The 19,334-nt window shown below is 35.8% G+C and overlaps 3 protein-coding genes across 6 annotated transcripts in view; 1 reads left to right on the top strand and 2 right to left on the bottom strand.

The window, feature by feature from the left end:
• The window catches only part of LOC104769956, a 27,903-nt gene extending 26,187 nt beyond the window's left edge, over nucleotides 1-1,716 (bottom strand). For both annotated transcript variants that reach the window (XM_010494286.2, XM_010494287.2), the window contains exons 1-3: nucleotides 1,318-1,716; nucleotides 926-1,173; nucleotides 523-609 (exon numbers count right to left, since the gene is read on the bottom strand). In XM_010494286.2, coding sequence (XP_010492588.1) covers nucleotides 523-609; nucleotides 926-1,173; nucleotides 1,318-1,716 — 734 coding nt within the window. The remainder of the gene's footprint in view (nucleotides 1-522; nucleotides 610-925; nucleotides 1,174-1,317) is intronic.
• On the bottom strand, nucleotides 6,649-12,383 carry LOC104769951 (origin of replication complex subunit 3-like). The gene is made up of 17 exons (XM_010494282.2): nucleotides 12,237-12,383; nucleotides 11,916-12,131; nucleotides 11,662-11,836; nucleotides 11,389-11,558; nucleotides 11,162-11,292; nucleotides 10,740-11,013; nucleotides 10,567-10,644; nucleotides 10,153-10,226; nucleotides 9,945-10,035; nucleotides 9,321-9,493; nucleotides 8,945-9,014; nucleotides 8,502-8,587; nucleotides 8,204-8,293; nucleotides 7,956-8,031; nucleotides 7,546-7,673; nucleotides 7,169-7,348; nucleotides 6,649-6,935 (listed from the first exon to the last, which is right to left on the bottom strand). The coding sequence occupies exons 1-17, from the start codon at nucleotides 12,324-12,326 to the stop codon at nucleotides 6,830-6,832; spliced, it is 2,208 nt and encodes a 735-aa protein (XP_010492584.1). The 5' UTR covers nucleotides 12,327-12,383; the 3' UTR covers nucleotides 6,649-6,829.
• LOC104769950 lies at nucleotides 13,112-19,301 on the top strand. 3 transcript variants are annotated; one of them, XM_010494280.2, is made up of 12 exons: nucleotides 13,112-13,143; nucleotides 13,724-13,784; nucleotides 14,109-14,921; nucleotides 15,052-15,137; nucleotides 15,339-15,427; nucleotides 15,555-15,836; nucleotides 15,933-16,391; nucleotides 16,543-17,296; nucleotides 17,426-17,656; nucleotides 17,771-17,895; nucleotides 18,108-18,391; nucleotides 18,508-19,293. In XM_010494280.2, the coding sequence occupies exons 2-12, from the start codon at nucleotides 13,782-13,784 to the stop codon at nucleotides 19,291-19,293; spliced, it is 3,912 nt and encodes a 1,303-aa protein (XP_010492582.1). In that variant the 5' UTR covers nucleotides 13,112-13,143; nucleotides 13,724-13,781. The 3 variants fall into 3 exon arrangements, with proteins under 3 accessions (XP_010492582.1, XP_010492581.1, XP_010492583.1); XM_010494279.2 differs by lacking the exon at nucleotides 13,112-13,143 and adding an exon at nucleotides 13,154-13,456 and having other exon boundaries at nucleotides 18,508-19,301; XM_010494281.2 differs by lacking the exon at nucleotides 13,112-13,143 and adding an exon at nucleotides 13,156-13,261.

Here is a 19,334-nt window from a genome sequence, read left to right as displayed (position 1 = left end):
ACCCTCGATCCGCCGGCTTCCCATGTCAAGACTGACATCCCCGGTTCCTTCCTTGCCGACCTCGAGTTCATATACACCAATCTCTCCTCGCCGAGCTGCCGTACACGCGGCGACCTTGATATTGCCGAGCTCAAAATCAACGGACTCACCGCCGAACTCACGACGAACAGAANTACATTACGACTAAATTTACGACTATGCAAAATAGTCGTAATGTAGTCGCTATTTGGCGACTAATTTTACGACTATTTATTTTAGCGACTCTCGATTTACGACTATTAGTTTTAGTCACTATTTAGTCGTAATATACCGTTTAGCGACTAAATAGTGACTAATAGTGCAGTCGCTAATTGCTTGTTTTCTTGTAGTGACTTGCCAGTTCTCCTGTGAACTGACGAGCACGATCTTGACTCGTTTTAGTGACGACCTCGAATTCTTATCGTTAATAAAAGAACAAACTTCTCTTTCCCCAAAAATCGATATTTATTTAGTGTTGTGCAATCCCCAGTACAAACAAAAGAGAGGTTTGTGTCGAAGTCGATGCCTGAGAGGATGACTAGTAATTTAGGGTTTGCGGCGTGCACTGCTTCTGCTCCTTCTGGCATATGCCTTCACGTTACCATTAACACGCATGTGTGCATGCAATTAGTTACCACGTAAACGTATGTGAAAAATGTTATAGAAACAATAGGGAATGGTGAAATTTTGAAATATGTATTGTATAACAACGTGAATTCAAACATATTTATGTAAATTATTGCTGATCAGCATGTGTTAATTAAGGTCAATAAGTAGATTTCAAAATGAAATCAAAATTATTCAAAAATATATATAGTTTTTTTTTCATTTGACGTAGGTAAGTTGTTTTTATATATATTCTCAGTGGAAACAAAGTTTGGTATAAAAATTTGAAAGATGTACGTACCTGAACCAAAGGTCAGGGTAATCTCTAGTGCCACGTGGCTCGTTCCTAAGGCTCATACCAACGACATTAGTGGCACCTTTGAACAGAGTAGCCATCTTGCTCAAGCCATTGGCCCAGACTTTGGGATCAAAGTTAGGGTAGCCAAAGAAGGCGTCGAGGTCATTCTCGCCACAGCACCAGCCTGGGGTTGTCAAGTGGTTATCTAGTATCACCATCACTCCGTTTTGTCCTAGGTTCGATACCACTTCCTGGTGACAAAAAACAATAATATAGCATATTATTTGTTATTGATTCAAATTAGTTCACGTTTAGATAGTTCATCTACTGAACATATATAAACCGGTCTGACAATATTTAATAACGGGCCGGGTATACTTAAACACTATATTTACCTGGAATGCGTTGAGAAGGGGGAGATTAAGGATTTTGGGATTGTGAGTCTGAATCCCAAGAACATCTTCAAACAACTTCAAGCTTTCGAAAGACTGTTTAACAGTAACCTTAAGGGCCAATGTGTCGTTAGTCATCAAATCAAGAGGCCAAGTGAGCCTAACGCAGTTAAATCCCATTGAGACAATCTTCTTGGAGATGGAGTCTAATGGTTGTTTGCTTAGCCCTTCAGCTACCGTAGGCTGGAGATGAGCCGGCCAGTTCACGCAAGCTAGTTTCACCCTTTGGCCTTTCTCGTCCACGATCCATCGAGACTTTGTGGAGAGAGGATAGCTTGTGGTTAGCTTTGATGTCGAAGAAATGAATAAGAAGAATAAACAAATATACAAGGATCTCGCCATTTCTTGTGTGTTTTCTTTGTTTTTTTTTTTTTGATTGTTTTGAATTTGAATTTAGTTCGTAATTTATACTGCAAAAAAGTTAGTTTTGTTTCTGGTTTTTGGCAGATTATACGTGTTTATGGTTAGAGGTTTTTTTTCCAACTAAAGAAATAATGAAAAACTAATAGAATTAACCGTAGAGGAAAAACAATAATCAACAGATAATGTAGTTACCAATCTAAGGTGTTTATTTCTCGAGAATTTTCAATATACTTTATAAACAAGTAAAATAATATATTATTTATGTATGCATTATTAATTTGAAATAAAGAATGAAGTTTCTATTCAACTGTATATAAAATGTACATCTAATTGTTAATATATGTCTTTGAAAATTAATTTTCATAATATTACGGTTTAACTATAATATGTTGATATTTTCTATATATTAATAGAGAAACACTCTCACCCGAAAAGCTGATGTGTCGCACTCACATAGTTTATGTATTTTTTTAATAAATGTCTTTACATTTTATTACTATTTTACATAAATATATCAATCAGTGACATATATAAAGTAATATTTTTTTGATTAGTTTTTAAAAATAAAAGATTTAATCAACAATTAAAATCCAGAAATGTATTCATATAACATATTTAATTATTAAAAGTAAATTCTATTTCACAAACAATAAAAAAATCATTCATTTATTTACCACTTTTATATATTTTTTAACTGTATTTTTTAAAATTAGAATTAGTTTAAACTAAATTGATTAGTCTAAAATTTTTTGTTTTATCTATTTAATAGCATAGTCATGTTGATAATCCCCTATATATTACTCCCTCTGTTTCACAAAGAGTGTCATTCTGGAGAAAATTTCTTGTTTCACAAAGAATGTCATTTTACATTTCCAATGAGTGTTTTAATGCTAAATTTTCTTTTTTACCCCTAAACCCAAAGCTATTTTCATTGAATTTTGATCATTAATCACTTAATAAATAGGGGCAAATAAGTATAATTCAAACTTTTCTTAATTTGTGTGAAATGTGTCAAAATGACACTCTTTGTGAAACAGAGGGAGTAATAGAGAAACACTTTCACCCGAAAAGCTGATGTGTCGCACTCACATAGTTTTTGTGTCTTTTTTAATAAATGTCTTTACATTTCATTACTATTTTACATAAATATATCAATCAATGACATATATAAAGTAATGTTTTTTTATTAGTTTTTAAAAATGAAAGATTTAATCAACAACTAAAATTCAGAAATGTATTCATATAACATATTTAATTATTAGAAGTAAATTCTATTTCACAAACAATAAAAAAAAATTTCATTTATTTACCACTTTTATATATTTTTCTTATTGCATTTTTTAAACTTAGAATTAGTTTAAACTAAATTGATTAGTCTAAAATTTTTTGTTTTATCTATTTAATAGCATAGTGATGTTGATAATCCCATATATATTAATAGAGAAACACTCTCACCCGAAAAGCTGATGTGTCGCACTCACATAGTTTCTGTGTCTTTTTTAATAAATGTCTTTACATTTCATTACTATTTTACATAAATATATCAATCAATGACATATATAAAGTAATGTTTTTTTAATTAGTTTTTAAAAATGAAAGATTTAATCAACAATTAAAATTCAGAAATGTATTCATATAACATATTTAATTATTGGAAGTAAATTCTATTTCACAAACAATAAAAAAATTATTCATTTATTTATCACTTTTATATATTTTTCTTATTGCATTTTTTAAACTTAGAATTAGTTTAAACTAAATTGATTAGTCTAAATTTTTTTGTTTATCTATTTAATAGCATAGTGATGTTGATAATAATGTGAAACATGAATTTGATTTTTAGAACTACAAAAAACATCAAAACTTTCTACACCATCTTAAAATTCTTTTGCAAGTTCAAATATTTCACGGCTGAAACATATATTACAGAAAATAAATGCAAATTTGAATAAACGAAAAAAAATTATTTACATATTTTGTTTTACACAAACATATCTTAAATCTCAAATAATAATTTTACTCATAACATTTTCTTTAAATCGATTTGTGCGGGTTGGTACCTAGTATATTTGTTATGTGATGCTTCATAAAAGAGTCATTTTGAGATAGAGAAAAACGTTAAAGTACAAATGTTGCCACAAATCATAATATGGCCTTCTTTTCCATTTATCACTGAAAATTTTAAAGAATACATTAGTTTAAAATTTATGTGGGACTGTATTAAATGGTTATATTAGACAATACTCCCTCTGTTCCTGATTAATCCATATTTTAGAATTTTCAAACATATTAAAAACTGAATTTAATTGCATTATTTTTTGTGATTAACAAATTTCAACCAATAATATTCAGTTTTTTTTTTTTTGAAGTTTACAATTTGTCATTAATTACTTATTAAAAATATATAGAAAACCTAAAAATTGTTTTCTTTGTGCAACATTTTTTTTCTCTAGAAAATGGTTTAATAAGGAATGGATGGAGTAAAATTTAGTGAGGAAAACATATTGTGATTATTATAATATAAATATTATTTGATGGCCTTAAAACATAATATAAATTTGTGGTCTAAGGTTGTTTAGTCTGTCTGTCATCTTTCTCGATAAGATGTTAAAACAAACACATAAATCTAAAATAAAGACGTGTAACTAATCCTCAGGAAAGTTGAAACAATGTTTACATATATAAAAACCAAGAGTAAATTTTGATTAAAATTTAGTTAATCAATTTTTTTAAGAATCTACCTTCTTATATCTCGAGAAGACTTCACCTGAGCCTTTAATATCCATTGATTCCATTCCACGGCTTCTATAAAATACAGTTCTGCTAGCTTCACTAAGCTATAAATCTATAAAAATAAAAATAATAAATAACATATCAAATTGTAATTTGATAGTCAACAAATTTGGTTAAGAAAATGGGAAACAAAATTATTTTACAAAATATACCTTGTCAATGCATCTATGTAACTATTCTACCAAAAATAAAATGTGTCTATGTAACTATAAAAGTTGGAAAAGACTTGGCCATATTTTTCGCACTTCTTCTCATCTGTGAACACAGAACACATGATATATATCTTGATTATGGAGAAAAAGAGTAAATATATTTTGATTAATCATAAGGACCCTTTGATAGACATCAAACCTCTGTTTGGATCATCGAGGATTAGAGAAGAGTACCATCATAATCAAAAAACATGACGATCTATTTTCCTCTTGCATCGTTGATGATACGTTAGAACAGGTCTAGAATTTGAGAGTAAATCTGAGTCCAAGTATGTAAGTAAATGTCTACATATGGCTATATATAAGTACACTATTTGAATGTTAGATAGATGTTACTCTTAGGTTCAAAATATTTTATTGATAGTTACAAATTTGGGAATTATAGAATTTGGTGTCATAACTTTTGTAACATAAATATTTGCAACATAAATCTTTTCATTAGAATAAATACAGTTCAATGCATGGTTATTGAAATTATAAAAACGCATCTCACTTTAATGCATGGTGAAAACAATTTGTAACCCGCTACATGATATTAAATATAAAATTTTAATATAATTTTCATATAAGAAATAATCAAACTTAACGATAGAAAAACCTTCTCATATTATATAAGATGGTAACAGTAAAAAATTGTTTCTATACTAATTATATTTATGTATAACAAGAAAACCATTTATCTTATCTTTCAATATTATAATTTTAAAATTTCCGTTGTTCTGTTATAACAAAAATAAAAAAAAGAAAAGAGGTAAACATAACTTTAACACAATACGGTAATTTATTTTGTGTATGAGGAAGTTAGATTAAGATTGATATCTAACATGTCACAAACCATAGTTTTCTCAAAGATTTTAGGTAGATAAAAGCAAGCATTGACACTCTTTTCAATTAAGTGTGCAGAAATTAAACTGATTAAGAGACATCGATGATAACATTTACATTTGTTTCAGTGCCCAATATGGTAAATCCAGTTTCGGCCTTTTATATCTCCTTGTTTCTCCTTACTACCATTGAAGAAGAACCAACCTAAGAATGCACCTACAGGTGCAAGTAAAGCCGCACCAATTGCTGCACCCATCTTCCCTAACGGTATCATTTCTTCTTCTTCTTCCCGATCAACGCAAGCGTCTAGAGGATTCCACGAAATTAGGGATAGGGCCGATCAGAAGATTGTCTGCCACTGAGAACCATCTGAGCCGTTTAAGTAACACTAGCTGGGGAGGAAGCTGGCCAGTGAACTGATTATGATGAAGCATAAGATTGTTCAGATAGGTAATGTTTGATAAGCTGGCAGGGATTTCACCGGAGAATTGGTTGTAGGAGAGGTCGAGAACTGTAACAAATGGAATGAGGGAGAATATGTTGGATGGTAAAGGACCAGAGAAGTTGTTCCTAGAAAGATCCAGACCTGTCAGATCAGAACAGTCCTTGATTCCAAGAGGAAACCCTCCTTTGAGACCACAACCAAAAAGTTGAATGCTCATAACCGTTTTCTCATCCCAACATCTGACACCACTGAATTTGTAAACAAACCCTTCAGTTTCGTTGGCAAAATTCCAACTGGATAAGTATCCATTGGGATCTTCAACTTGAGATTTTATGGTCCTCAGGCAATTTACGTTGGCGTCGTTTGCCCATGTGGAGCTAGACACCAGCACGAAGCAGAGACAAGTCGTGACCAGGGTTATCATAGACATTTTGTTAGCTCAGAGTGTTCAATAGAAATTAGAGCAGAGGGGAGAGTTGAGAATCTTAATACAGAGACTTTTCCATGGGTTTTAATAGTCAACTATGGAAATTTTTTTAAAATGAGCTAACGTGTGTTGACGAGTTTAGTTCTGTCTTAGTTTTAAATTGGAGGAGGTCAGAGTCTGACCGTCAGACAAAGCCTAACAACTGAATCTGACCGCCCAGCGGCAACTACCATTTTGTTTACATTAAGATAAGTCAGATAAAAATAATTTATGCCAGTTCTTATCTCTATAAACGGATTTCTCTGAACAGATTCATGGAAACAGATTATGAACACATAAAGATTAAAGTACACTTACAATGGAAGGCAGTATTGAAAGTTTGAAACTATCCTAAGAACCAAAAGCCACTCTTTGCACAAAATCTGGACGTCTTTTTGAAGGCATGCGAATAAGTCCTGCTATCTGAAGCTCCATTACAGCTCTGCAAAATCGAGCTCTGTTGGAAACAAACGTTAAGGAATCGAAAGTTTTATAATGAAATTTCTGGTTGCCTGCATTTGTGTACATGTCCTGCGAAATGAACATATAAACAAAGATGACCATAGGGATCACGGATTACTAATCTTGTTTCCAATTACTACTAAGAAATTAAGTCGAGATTTCTTTTTCTTTGCTTTACTCTTTTTTTTCTCCTTTCCAAGGACATAATCTGAATACCAAAAAGGATACTGAATTAAAGCTTCAGTGGGTGCTTCTGGTTCTTCGCACATGTCCTTCCGTTTCTTTGATTTTGAGGATGACTTCGATTTTGGTTTAGCTTTGCTACTCCGGGGAATAAGTATCGACTTGAATGATTGATACCAATCATGGAGGTTAATAACATCAGCGTGCTCTTGTGCCAGCGTGTACCTAATTCATAAACTATCACAAATCTTTTCGTTGCAACACATATTGAAACAAAGATAGTTTATGTGTGTTTGAAGATAGTTTGGGACAATGGGAATCTCCCAAAATCATATTCCAGGAAAATATGTAATACCGAAAGAATTGTTTCATGAGCGATAACATGAGAATGCAAGTTTATAAAAAGGTAAAGGACGACTCACAAAATCGACGTATCATGCATGGATGGCAATAGATTGGTGCCTCTCTTGCTGCAGCACACACAGTGGAGGATATTGTGAGATTCCAGTAGATCTGATTGGATCCTGCCTCTTGGGTCTCCAAGCAAAGCCTAAAACAGACAGAAATATCAGACTAATGGGAAAAAGAGAAAAATGCCAAATGTAAAGTCTAAAGCACAAGAGAAGCGCTAGCACTATATCAATCTTTTATGGATCAGTGTAAAAAAGATGAGGCTCAGACTTTCTCAGAACTGATCCTGTAACTGGTTTGCTTTAAGTTGATAAGAATGATGCCACACGAGCAGCATATAATAATTGATTATCTGTTGTAAAAAATTCAAGTAATATAAGTATAAGAGAACACAATAGGAATAAGGATGGTAAGGACTTACAGATTGAAGTATATCGACATTCTTAAAACATACAATTTCTTGGAAAGGAACACTCTCAACTGGCTTCATGTATTCCCTGCTCCATACAAAAAGGCTGTGATTAGTTCACAAAATATGTACAAAATACATGAGATGATAACATTCTAAATTACGGCAGACAAATCAGAAGGCATGTACAAACAATGAAGAGTTCAAACATAACTTGCTTCCTTGAAGGTAAAAAGACTCAGTGACAAAGTAAAGTTCACCTTAGCATGAATTCTATGACTGCGGCAACCTTATCAGTCATGGCTTTAAGCTCCTTTTCATGCTTTGAATGGCTTCGGGATGCATGCTTTCTGTCACATCAGAGTCAAAACTTTTATTCAATGTACGTGGTTACTAAGATGAGCAACAGAAACTAATGAGCGTAGATGAACTTATGTATATAGTAATGAATACATATTAGCCAGAGACGATCTGCCAGAGATCAAAAATCAAAAGAGAAACTATCTGAACTCATACATGGTGTTCAGTTTGAAAAGAGAGCAAAATCTAGAGATTTACTTTGGGCTGGTGGGAAGTCCTTGTCTCTGACCTGCTGCTTCCACGGATCTCATGAACGGATGCAATTCCATTACTTTGTCATTCATCTAACGGCAGGGAACAAAGAAACAAGATAATAACTCATCTAGAGAACTCAAAACTGATGATGGACTAACATATATCACAGAAATGAACAATATCTATCTAAAAAGACGCCGAGTAATACAACTTTTCACGATCATTAACGTGATATCTCTCAAGCAATATTTTCAGATAAACAGATTACAAATCAGTCCTCCGCACAAAGGTTGTTAGGAACATGGAGGAGTTTAAGATGTTCAAGCTCAAAGGAAATGAAAGAACAGAAGAAATTTTTTTCGGGACAAATGAAATTAGAAATCACATACGATATATGCAATTTCAGAGCACAGATAAAGTCGTGCTAAATCTTAGTTAATTATTACCTCATTGAAATCCGCAGTGAGATTTTCCCAATTTTTCAACATCTTAGACAGCTGCGAAGGTGAAAGATCCCTGAGAAAATTTGAATGCAAGAGCTTCAGAACTTTTGAGTCAAGCTTCTTGTAAAGATAATTAACACAAGCTCTCAATGACCTAAGATTTTTAGGCCTACTAACTCGAGAACAGTAAAAATTATTAATAGATCTAACATGATTTACCAAAACTAATCCTCAAAATCTTATACGCTAAATTTGGCAACAAGGTGTAAGTATACTAAGATCCATCTGAAAAATGATGTGTGGTTTGACAAGTTTGAGAGTACTTAGCTGCTATTGTGTAAGGGGGATATTTCACATTTATTCCTACAACAAAATTCACCTGAGCTTGTGCAGAACCCGTCTGATAACACTACTACGTCCTGAATCATGACTCTGACAGTTGACAGTTGCGGAGGGTGAAAAATATTTCAAGTAACGTGCTTCTGGGTCAAGTGTCTCACAGAATATGTCTAGCAATCGAAGTTTATCAAACTTTCCAACTTCGTATATGCACTGCAAAATAGTATACAAAGAATCTGCTCAGTAGTTTATCCTAAAGCAGAAAGCACTCTAATCAGATGAAGAACAGAACTGCCTCATATTTCCTATAGTCGTGTCATGTACAATAGGAGAAACATAATATGCATACAGAGTCCAGCTAAACTGGCATGTGACGAGAAACGATAAAAAACTGCCTGAAATCGAGAAATCAAAAAGAAACAGTTTAGGGAAAGAACTCATAATTTATCCACCGGGAGAACAGACAGTGCAACATTTCCTATCTAAATTGTTAATCCCATTGGAATATTTTTAATCATTAAAACAGGTTTTGCACGACAGTTCCTATGTAAGTCGTTAATAAAACAAGAAACTATTTTTTACAGACAAACGGCATCCCTGAGTTATGTAAGATGACGAAGTGGCTCTTTCTATGATGATGAACCGTAAAAAAAGAAAGACTCACCAAAACTACAATGCTCCAGGGATTTGGCATCCTTTGCAAGTCCGACAAAAACTGAGGCAGCATTTCAAAAGTACTCCGAGTAATTTTATTCCTAGTCAAATGTTTATGAGAAGAAATTAGTGCATCTAATTTCCTATTAATCCATGAATTCCAAAAAGGATCAAACCTGCCCATCAGTTCTTCCAACATACAAATATAGAAGATGTACCTCGTCACAGATGGCAAGTGAAAGGCATGCTTCATTGTAGCTTCTGTCAATAGTCCATTACCTTTGTCTGACGGCTTTACAGGAAAAAAAATGTCCTTAGAACAAAGAAATTTCATGTTATATGGTAAAACATCTACAGCAAAAAGGTCACAGCTCTAGATGACTAGATGACCACTCAAGAGATGAATGTACCGCCAAATATCTTCAATCATTTCTTTACAGAGTACATATGAACTCTTTGTAATATTCATCGATTCTCAATATGGGAAACATGAGCTAAAATTCTTAATTATCAACTACGCTATTGTAGATATGGCAGTACCAACTAAACCGAAGTCAAATAAATCTGAGAAAAGCTGAAGGATCTGTTGAAAAAGAAAGAAAGAAAGTTGTAGACAAGTACATCAAGCATACCTGATTAATACCATCTTGACAAAAATGCTCGAGCATGATACTCAAAGGCTCTAATGAGAAATGCTGTAGACAAGCTATCTGAGAAAAAATGTATAGCCAAATGAGCAACAGAGACTTAGCGATCCGGAACAAGTTGAAACTCTAATATAGCATAAAGAGATAGAGCTAGAAACCTTGAGAGTTCTAACAAAAGATGTCAGTGTTCCATCTTTGCACAAAAAGTAACTTCTCATATAAAGCGCCACCTTATGGCTAACAGTGAACCCAGAGCATGGCCTTAAAAAGACAGCCTCGAGAACTGCATCCATCCGTTCAGCGGGAGAACTCAGAGTGAAGCTACTAGCACACAGTCTCTGCAGCGCGTTCACTGATAGTATCTTTCTAGGCGCATCATGTGCTGTGGACACACCCATTACTAAAAAAATTGGAACTTTGACTGCCCATTCACTGAATAGAAAAAATATTGAAAGAGCAGGTCACACTTTGATATGGTGATGACTAAGTTGAAAGTAAATAAAATTCTATTAGTCCAATGAGCTGGGACACCTCAACATGTTACAATATGTAAACTCAGCAAGCATCAAGATATTCATACCTCAATATAAGAATTAGATCTGACAGGACAGACCCACAGCATCTCTCTGTATCATCCACAATTATAACCACGGGATTCTCATGGTTTCTGTTTTCTCTGTACCATGATGCGAGAATGGTTACATCAGCCACCTGTTCAAAAATTAGCGTTACGAAGAAAAGCACTCAGTGGATACAGTAACTGTGCAAGTAGGCCACAAAACTAAAGGATACGAAGATATTACTAACATCTACGCTTGGCATCACAAACTGGCGCAACAAAACTCTAAGGCAACCTCCTACACCACTCTTGGCTGAGAAGTCCATAGATGAAAGCTTAGCCACATGGCATCCATGAGACTTCAAATGCAACTCCAGTTCTTCAAATGTCAATAAATCATCAACCATTTCCAGATTCCCTAAAAGATTAATACAAAGTTACTATAAAAGAAGAAGCGACGTAAGAGTGACTAGACCCTTATAATGGCTATGAAAGTTTACTAATCTTTTTAAAGGACTTACTGGTGAGAACCATAGCAGTATGCAGTTGCTTGGAAGAAGACTGAGTTAAAACAGGATAAGATCGAACTGCTTCTGATAACCTCAGTGCTCCAGATGATACGATCGATTCAAATGATTCTCGTATCCAATCATGAATCCCACTAAATACTTTCGAGTTCGAATTTCTCAGAACATCCTGCGATTTTTAATCATAACGTTGAAGATTCAAACACATAAGAAGGAAATTTATTTAATTAAAATAAATTGAGACTGACTTCGATTGTCTTTTCGATTTTGGACCAGACAGTGTCGAACACTTTCAAGCGTGAAGTTGAGAAAAACTGGGCATCTCCTTCTTCAACGCTTTCGACTTCAGATCTCTTAGCAATTTTAGGATTCGGTGACTCAATCCTCCGTTTGCTTTTCACATTCCCAGTTTGTTTCCCATGGAGACTACTCCCAGATGAAGCCTTGTGGAGTACAAAAAATGGCTGCCATGAAGAAAAAAACTCAGGACGAAATCGAATGTCCAATTCAAAATTAAGTGAAGAGTGATGAAACAATTTTTGACGGAGAGAGAGAGAGAGAAAAGGGACCCGAATATCGTTCTCTGCTGTGTCGCCGGAATTGAATGAATCGGTGGTTGAAGTAAGCGGAGGATCGGCGACGGTGCCGGAGGGTGCCATGTGAGATTGTCGTTGGGTGAGAGGAGAGCAATCGAGAACGACGATTCAATTTAGGGTTTTAACGCAACTGTACCTCGTGCCGCTCTTTTTTGGCGGGAAAATGCGTGCTCCGACCATAGAAGGTTAATCTCAAAAACTAAACCAGATTAGACCGGAATTGGACCGGTTTAAATTGATTACTCTTTAAGTCTATTGTGATTTGTGAGTTGGTGGTTTAGTTTTTAATAGGGTGTAATTAGTTGGCTATTAATTGCCTATTGGATTAAGAAAGACTCAAAATTAAAGTTATACTTTTTTTTTCCTTTTTTTTTTCTTCATTTGACCAATTAAAGACCACAAATAGTTTAAACCAGAGAAAAAAAGTCTTCCTAAATAATACTAAAAAGGCAATCTAATAATTTTCTTTAATTTTATAAGATGTATTTTCAATAAAGAGTTTTTTTTTTTTTGACAGCTAATAAAGAGATTTACAAAGCCATGATTTTGTAAAATTTATAATTCACATATTTATTACTATATATCAAATGCACACATCTATCCCCTATATATATATATGTCTAAGGAGGTATCAGGAGAGGACCACAAAGACAAGATTAAAAGAAAGAAGAAGGTAATTTAGTTACTGTGGTTTCGGTAGTAAAAGTAACCGCGTTTAAAAAGCTCTTACTATAATCTTGTGTGTGTGTGACTAAATCCAACAAATATTCGTCAAAACAAATAAAATTTTATATACGACTGAATATATATATATATAGATATAGATATAGGTATGTATGTATGTAAGTATCGATGTGGGCGTGTATAGATCCTGAGAGAGGTATATATCTACAGCTTTCATCTCTGGCTCGTGTTGTTTGTGTATATCACGAGGAAAAGGCAATTTAACCCAGAAGAAACTTAGGGGAGAGCCATCACTGAAAAATCTTTAGACCAGTGTAAGGGTGTGTGGGGGAGAGATAGATTTTTATCAAATTGGCATCATCAAATCTGGATTGATAGAGAGGATTTAGGGTTTGTAGGAGTTGGAGAGGGAAATTAGGGTTTCGTTTTAATTTTGTTTTCTCGATAGGGTGATGGAGATGATGGGGAAAAGCCAATTCAAAGGGAGATGATTTGGATACCTGAATCATGTAATGTTATTTCCCAATTTTAGGGATTTTTTTTTTTTTTTTTTGTATAAAAATTACTACGTTAGATTATCTGGAAGAGTCCGTGTTTTTTGGGTTCGTTCTCCTGTTGAGATAATTTTGTGGTGATTGGTTGTGTTGTCTTCTGGGTTTGGTTTAAAAAAGTGTAAATTTTGTTAATGTTTAGCTGCTCTTTTATGTGTATGTGATCTCCATTTTGTTGGAAAATGTTCTGCAGTTTTTAATATGTTCTTTGTCTCTTTGTAACAGTTGCGAAGAGCTTGATAGAAATCGGTTTGCGACTCGGGGAGAACTAATTTTATTGTAGATGGTGAGATCAGCTAAACCCTCTTTTTTTTTTTTTCCCTTATCTTGTTGCTGTACCGTTTCCTGGATGAGAAGAAGTGATGATGAAGTTGTATATTAAGCATTAGATCATGATGAAAGCTTGATCGTTTTACTCTTGATTGATGTGATCATGATAGCTTTTGATGAAGCTGTGAAGTTGGTGGTTCTAAGTAATATAACAGCTTCATATATTGTTATCGCCATAACTATAGACTCTCCAATTTACTCCTTTGATGATTGTTTTCTTTTTCTTAATTGTTTCTGTCAATCACTTTTAACATTTTCTATGTAATTATATCTCGTGCAGGCTGATAGAAGAGTTGGTAAGCGTCCAGTGGGTCAGAGAGGTTTCTCAAAAGTGGAGTCTGGAACTTGTAATGTTTGTTCTGCTCCATGTTCATCATGCATGCACCGTAATGTAGGTTCCACAGTATCAAAGTTGGACGAGTCATCAGATGAAAACTGTCATGGAGTAGGGGGCAGCCAGTGTTCTGTCAACGAGGACGATCTTTTGCCTGCTTCCATGACTAATACTCACAACAGTTTAAATAACACTGCTAGTGAAGCAAGCAATCTTGTTAATTCCAGTCATGATGCTCTCTCTGAGAATGCTGAGAGTAAGGAAACCATAAGATGTTCTGGGATATCAGATGATTCCGGAGCTGTTGCAATGATTTCTAAGACATCTCTTTCTGGGAGCAGGATGAATCAGAAAGTCTCTGCATCAGCTAATGTGTTAGATCAGAGCTCTAATTGTGTAGAGGGCCAGGAAGATGGGATATTGTCTGATGATCGAGCCAAAAATTTGAATTCAGCTCTGGTTTCTGATCCTATTCTGGGTGGATCTAGGAAAGATGAAGTGAGATTACAATCTTTGCATAATCCGTCATCAAACCATGAGGACAGAGTCAGTTCTGAGAGAGGAAATTTCAAGGAAAATTCAGGACCAGGGGGTGACAAAGAGAGAGAGGAATCTTCAGTTGAAGGATCTTCACGTTCAGGCGAGAATAGGAAGGATGGTAAATCAAGTAAAAGCTCTTCGTTAAATATATCAGATGAGCCAATCTCATCAGCTGTGTCTGAGAGCGAGGGTGATGATTCTGAACTGCTGGAACATGATGTAAGTAAGGCTGTTTTGTCTCATATTCAGAGAAATTAGCGAACATATCTACTTTGTCTTTTGTTGCAATATTTGCTCGGTGGAATGATTTTCATGTGAAAGGTTTTTCCTTTTTTTTTTTGCTGAATAGGTAAAGGTTTGTGATATCTGTGGAGATGCTGGTCGTGAAGATTTACTCGCTATCTGTAGCGGATGCAGTGATGGTGCAGAGCACACGTAAGCCTACTCTTCTATACATGGGAGAGAAAGCATACTAATAGCCAAATTCCATTTGGCATTTGTCCACATGTTAGGAATATTATTTTTTTGGATAGATATTAACCATTGATTCTGACTGTCATGTCTTCCATCAATCATAACTCAAGGTAGGGCCATTTTCTGTGATAGTAATATAGTTGTGTGTTTCTTTTTACGTAGCTATTGCATGCGGGAAAGGCTCAATGAAGTTCCTGGGGATGATTGGCTATGTGAAGAATGTGCTGAGGAAGCTGAAAAGCAGAAGCAAGGTAAAGCTGAATATTTAACCGGACATGCTATATGTGAAATGAAAATCAGCGGAATGAATTAGCATGAATTTTGGATCGACGTTTGCTGTTTCCATTTTGTCTAACGAACTGGAAGTTGAATATGCAGAATCTAAGAGAAAGAGAGAAACTGAGGTAACCCTCAATGCACATAGTTCTGGTAAAAGGCACGCAGATAAAATTGAGGCAGCTCCAGATGCGAAAAGACAGGCGGTTGAGGCTCCAACTGGGTCACCCAAGAAATCTATACTCCCCAGAATAGGTGCTTTATCTCGGGAAACATCATTCAAGGGCTTAGACAGGTTAAGGGGAAAGCTAAATCATCAAACATCATTCAGTGATGACACAGAGAGTGCACGATCTACTGGTTCACAGCTCCAACCTCCAAAAGGTAGGCTGCATAAACGCAACTATTCCTTTTCTCTTTTGTTTTATTTCTGTTGATTTTGCAGGTTGTATAGCATTACCTAGTTTTTTGTTTCTTCAGGTGCATATTTGAAATCCAGTTCCTTCAATTGTTCGAGCTCGAAACCGAAAGTGCAACTTATGGATGATGCTATTCACCCAAGACAGAAGACTGGCAAAGAATATACTGCACTCGAGTTAAAGGAGGGGGGTAATAGAAATGTTGGAAAATCAATGTCAAGTAGAACTACAGATGTAGGGAGTTCTAGTGGTAACGACTCACATGCAAAAATGCTTGGATCGAAAGTCCATCATTTGCAAGAAGGAAAAAGCTCAAAGCAAGTGAAAGATCGTAATACAGAAGCTAAAGTGTCAGCATCCTCCATCGACCAGAAGTTGAAATCACGCGGCAATTCGTCTGTTTCACATGCAAACAATAATCGTGATTTGAAGGGTTTGCAGTCTGATGGTAAACGAGGTAGCTTGACGAAGCAAGTCAGCAATCTTAACCGAAACCGTCTAGAAAATCCAGTTGCTTCGGGTATGATACTTATCTTTTTGTCAATAAATTGGTACTTTACTTTATTTTTTGATTGTACTTTGGTTGTTTATGTTTTGATCGTTTTAGTATAAGATTCCCCTTTTAAAGATATCTTGATTGAGCTCTAGTTATTTATTTCTTCCCTATGCAGGAGGAGATGTTTCCAAAAATGAAAAGTGCAGTGGCAGCGAACAAAGTTCAAGTCAAGCCGACTGTAGGGACGAACTGCCATCCCCTTCTTGTACGGGTGAGGGCACACCAAGCCACGGTACTGTAGCTATACATGATGGATTGCCGCGGTCCAGGGAATCTAGAGAGGTTGGGAAGAAAAGCAAAGAAGCCGTTGGTAAACGCCAAAGGTCTAGCCTATTATCTGGTGCAAAAGGCTTACCATCACATCAAAAGGTATGTCAGACTGCAGAATCCAGCGACACCTCAGGCGTGCCTGATAGTGATCTCTCTACCACCAAAAACGTTAAGGAGGATATAAATAAGGGTAATAGGTTACGAGCAGCAGTAGATGCTGCCCTGCGTAAAAAGCCCAGCTTTACCAAGAACAGAGGATTGGAGCAATCTGATGCGTCATTGGTATCTAATGTGGATTCTAGTTCTGATAAGACTCTACGAAATCAGTTGCCTCCAAAGTTGCATAAGAATTATGTGTCACACGAAGGATGGCAAGGAGGGCATCCGACTTTATGGCCTGCTTCCGATCCGTACAAACAGACAATTGTAACAAATGAGAAGCAGCTTGTACTCTCTGGTGCTGATACAATACCTCCACGATCTATGGAACTTGAAGTCAATTTTCCCTCCATAAAGCCAGTTATGAGAGATTTTCCTTTAGTTCCCTCGCCTGTTATATTGAGAAGCTCAGCCATTCCTGACCATGAGTCTATATGGCAGTAGGTTTTCCTTCCTCGTTGTGAAGAAGTTCTCTTTTTTTGGTGTCTATTATTTTTTCATTGAGGCACACTTTTCATATATGTCCATGTTACGAATATTGACTTGAAGTTTTTGTATAATGTTTCCAGGGGAGACTTAGAGGTGCGGAAAATCAGAAACCAGTTAGCTATGTGTAGCGGAATGCAAGCACATCTGTCAACCTTGGCATCACCCAGGGTTGCTGAAGTGGTGAATAAATTTCCAGAAAAATTCAGCTTGAATGAAGTACCTCGACTAAGTACATGGCCAGGACAATTTCAAAAATTAGGTACTAAGGAAGACCATATAGCTCTATTCTTCTTTGCAAAGGACATTGAGAGGTAGGTTTTGTACATGATTATTTACTTGCTTTTACTGTCGTGTTGGTGGTCTAAAAGATTAACATTTAAATATATTTACTGATGAGAGTTTTCGTTGCATTGCTTGTGATACAGTTATGAGAGAAACTACAAGCCTCTAGTAGATAACATGATCAAGAACGATTTAGCTTTGAAAGGGAACCTCGACAATGTTGAGCTTCTGATTTTTGCGTCCAACCAGCTTCCTCTAAATTGCCAGCGTAAGAATGCTTACCAAAACTCTTACATGCATGTTGTGTATGTGCTAGATTGTAATGCCGAAACTTACACTTTGTGCACAATGATCATCTTGCTGATAACTTGATAAGTTTTTAGAAAGTAGCATCAATGATATAAAAGTATATTAAGAACGTAATGCCAGTTTAGTCTGTATGAAATTTACTGCTTACATGTTGACATATTGCCCTTGCAGGCTGGAACATGTTATATTTCCTTTGGGGTGTATTCCGAGGAAGAGGAGAGACTTGCACTAACCCACAAAAGAGCACATCTTTGCCTACTTCAAATGTTATGCCGCGTGACAGAGACCCCAATGAGCTGTGTCAAACGAGTTCTCCTTCCAAGCATTTGGAGAAAGTGTCTTCTCCACGTGAGAGCTCATTCAACAGAATTGAAACTCGGAATGGGACAGAGGCAATTAGTCATGAGAATCCAAGCAACATAGTATCCTCTACTGAGCGATCACCGAGCACAAAGGTGGGTTGTTTTTAGCCCCTGTATAAATCCTTTGTCTCTGAACTTGTTGTAGGATATTTGCATCTCTTAAATATAGGGAGTCCCTTTTCGTCTCACATTTGCGTTCCTTGATACAGGAAGAAATTGCTCCTAAAGTGGAACAAGCAGGTGAAAATAATATCCCTCATCAAGCTACTGGAATTAGTTCTGGAGATAGTCTAGTGAGGAAAGTTCAGGAAACTGAGGAACAAGGATTAGGTGGTAGAAAGGATGTCACTTCGACTGTCATGGGATCAGGGATCGAGTCCCATGGCGAAGACAATCCTCTAGAAAAAGATCTCAACTGTAATCAGGCTAGTCACAGGAAGCGTTCACTTTGGGAACTGACAAGACCCGCAAACGAGGATTCATCTGCCATAAACAAGAAAGTGGAGCTCAATAATGATGGCTTATGCGAAGGGTCTCCGAATAAGAAGCTAAAGACAGAAAACGGAAGCAGCAGCTTCTCCCGGGATACATCTGGTCACGACTCCGGGATCATGAAGAAGAGTCCAACAATCGTGTTCCCTTTGGACTTGAATGTCGAAAGAGACGACGACAGCGAAATGGTGGATAATCTCATCCCACTTGGCAATGAAGAGAACAAGAGAGGGTTAATAAGCGGTACAGTCCCGAATCTGGAGCTGGCGTTAGGAGCTGAGGAAGGAAACGAAGACACTATGGGACTATTGCCTTTCTTAGGGGGAAGTGATGAACAAAGTAGCAGCAATAGTATGAAGAACGAAAAACAGAAAGCAGAGGAAGAAGATGATGAAGACGAGGCGGACGCAGCATCTCTGTCTTTATCACTCTCATTTCCGGGAAACGAGGAGAGGAAGAATGTGAATGCTCCGTTGTTTCTGTTCAGAGACCTTCCCAGATAAACAAAAAAGTTAAGTTATCGTTAAGTTTTATTTTTGAGTGT

This window comes from Camelina sativa, chromosome 20 (genome assembly GCF_000633955.1).
Source record: "Camelina sativa cultivar DH55 chromosome 20, Cs, whole genome shotgun sequence".
Taxonomy (NCBI): Eukaryota; Viridiplantae; Streptophyta; class Magnoliopsida; order Brassicales; family Brassicaceae; genus Camelina; species Camelina sativa.
This window is presented reverse-complemented; position numbering and strand designations above follow the sequence as displayed.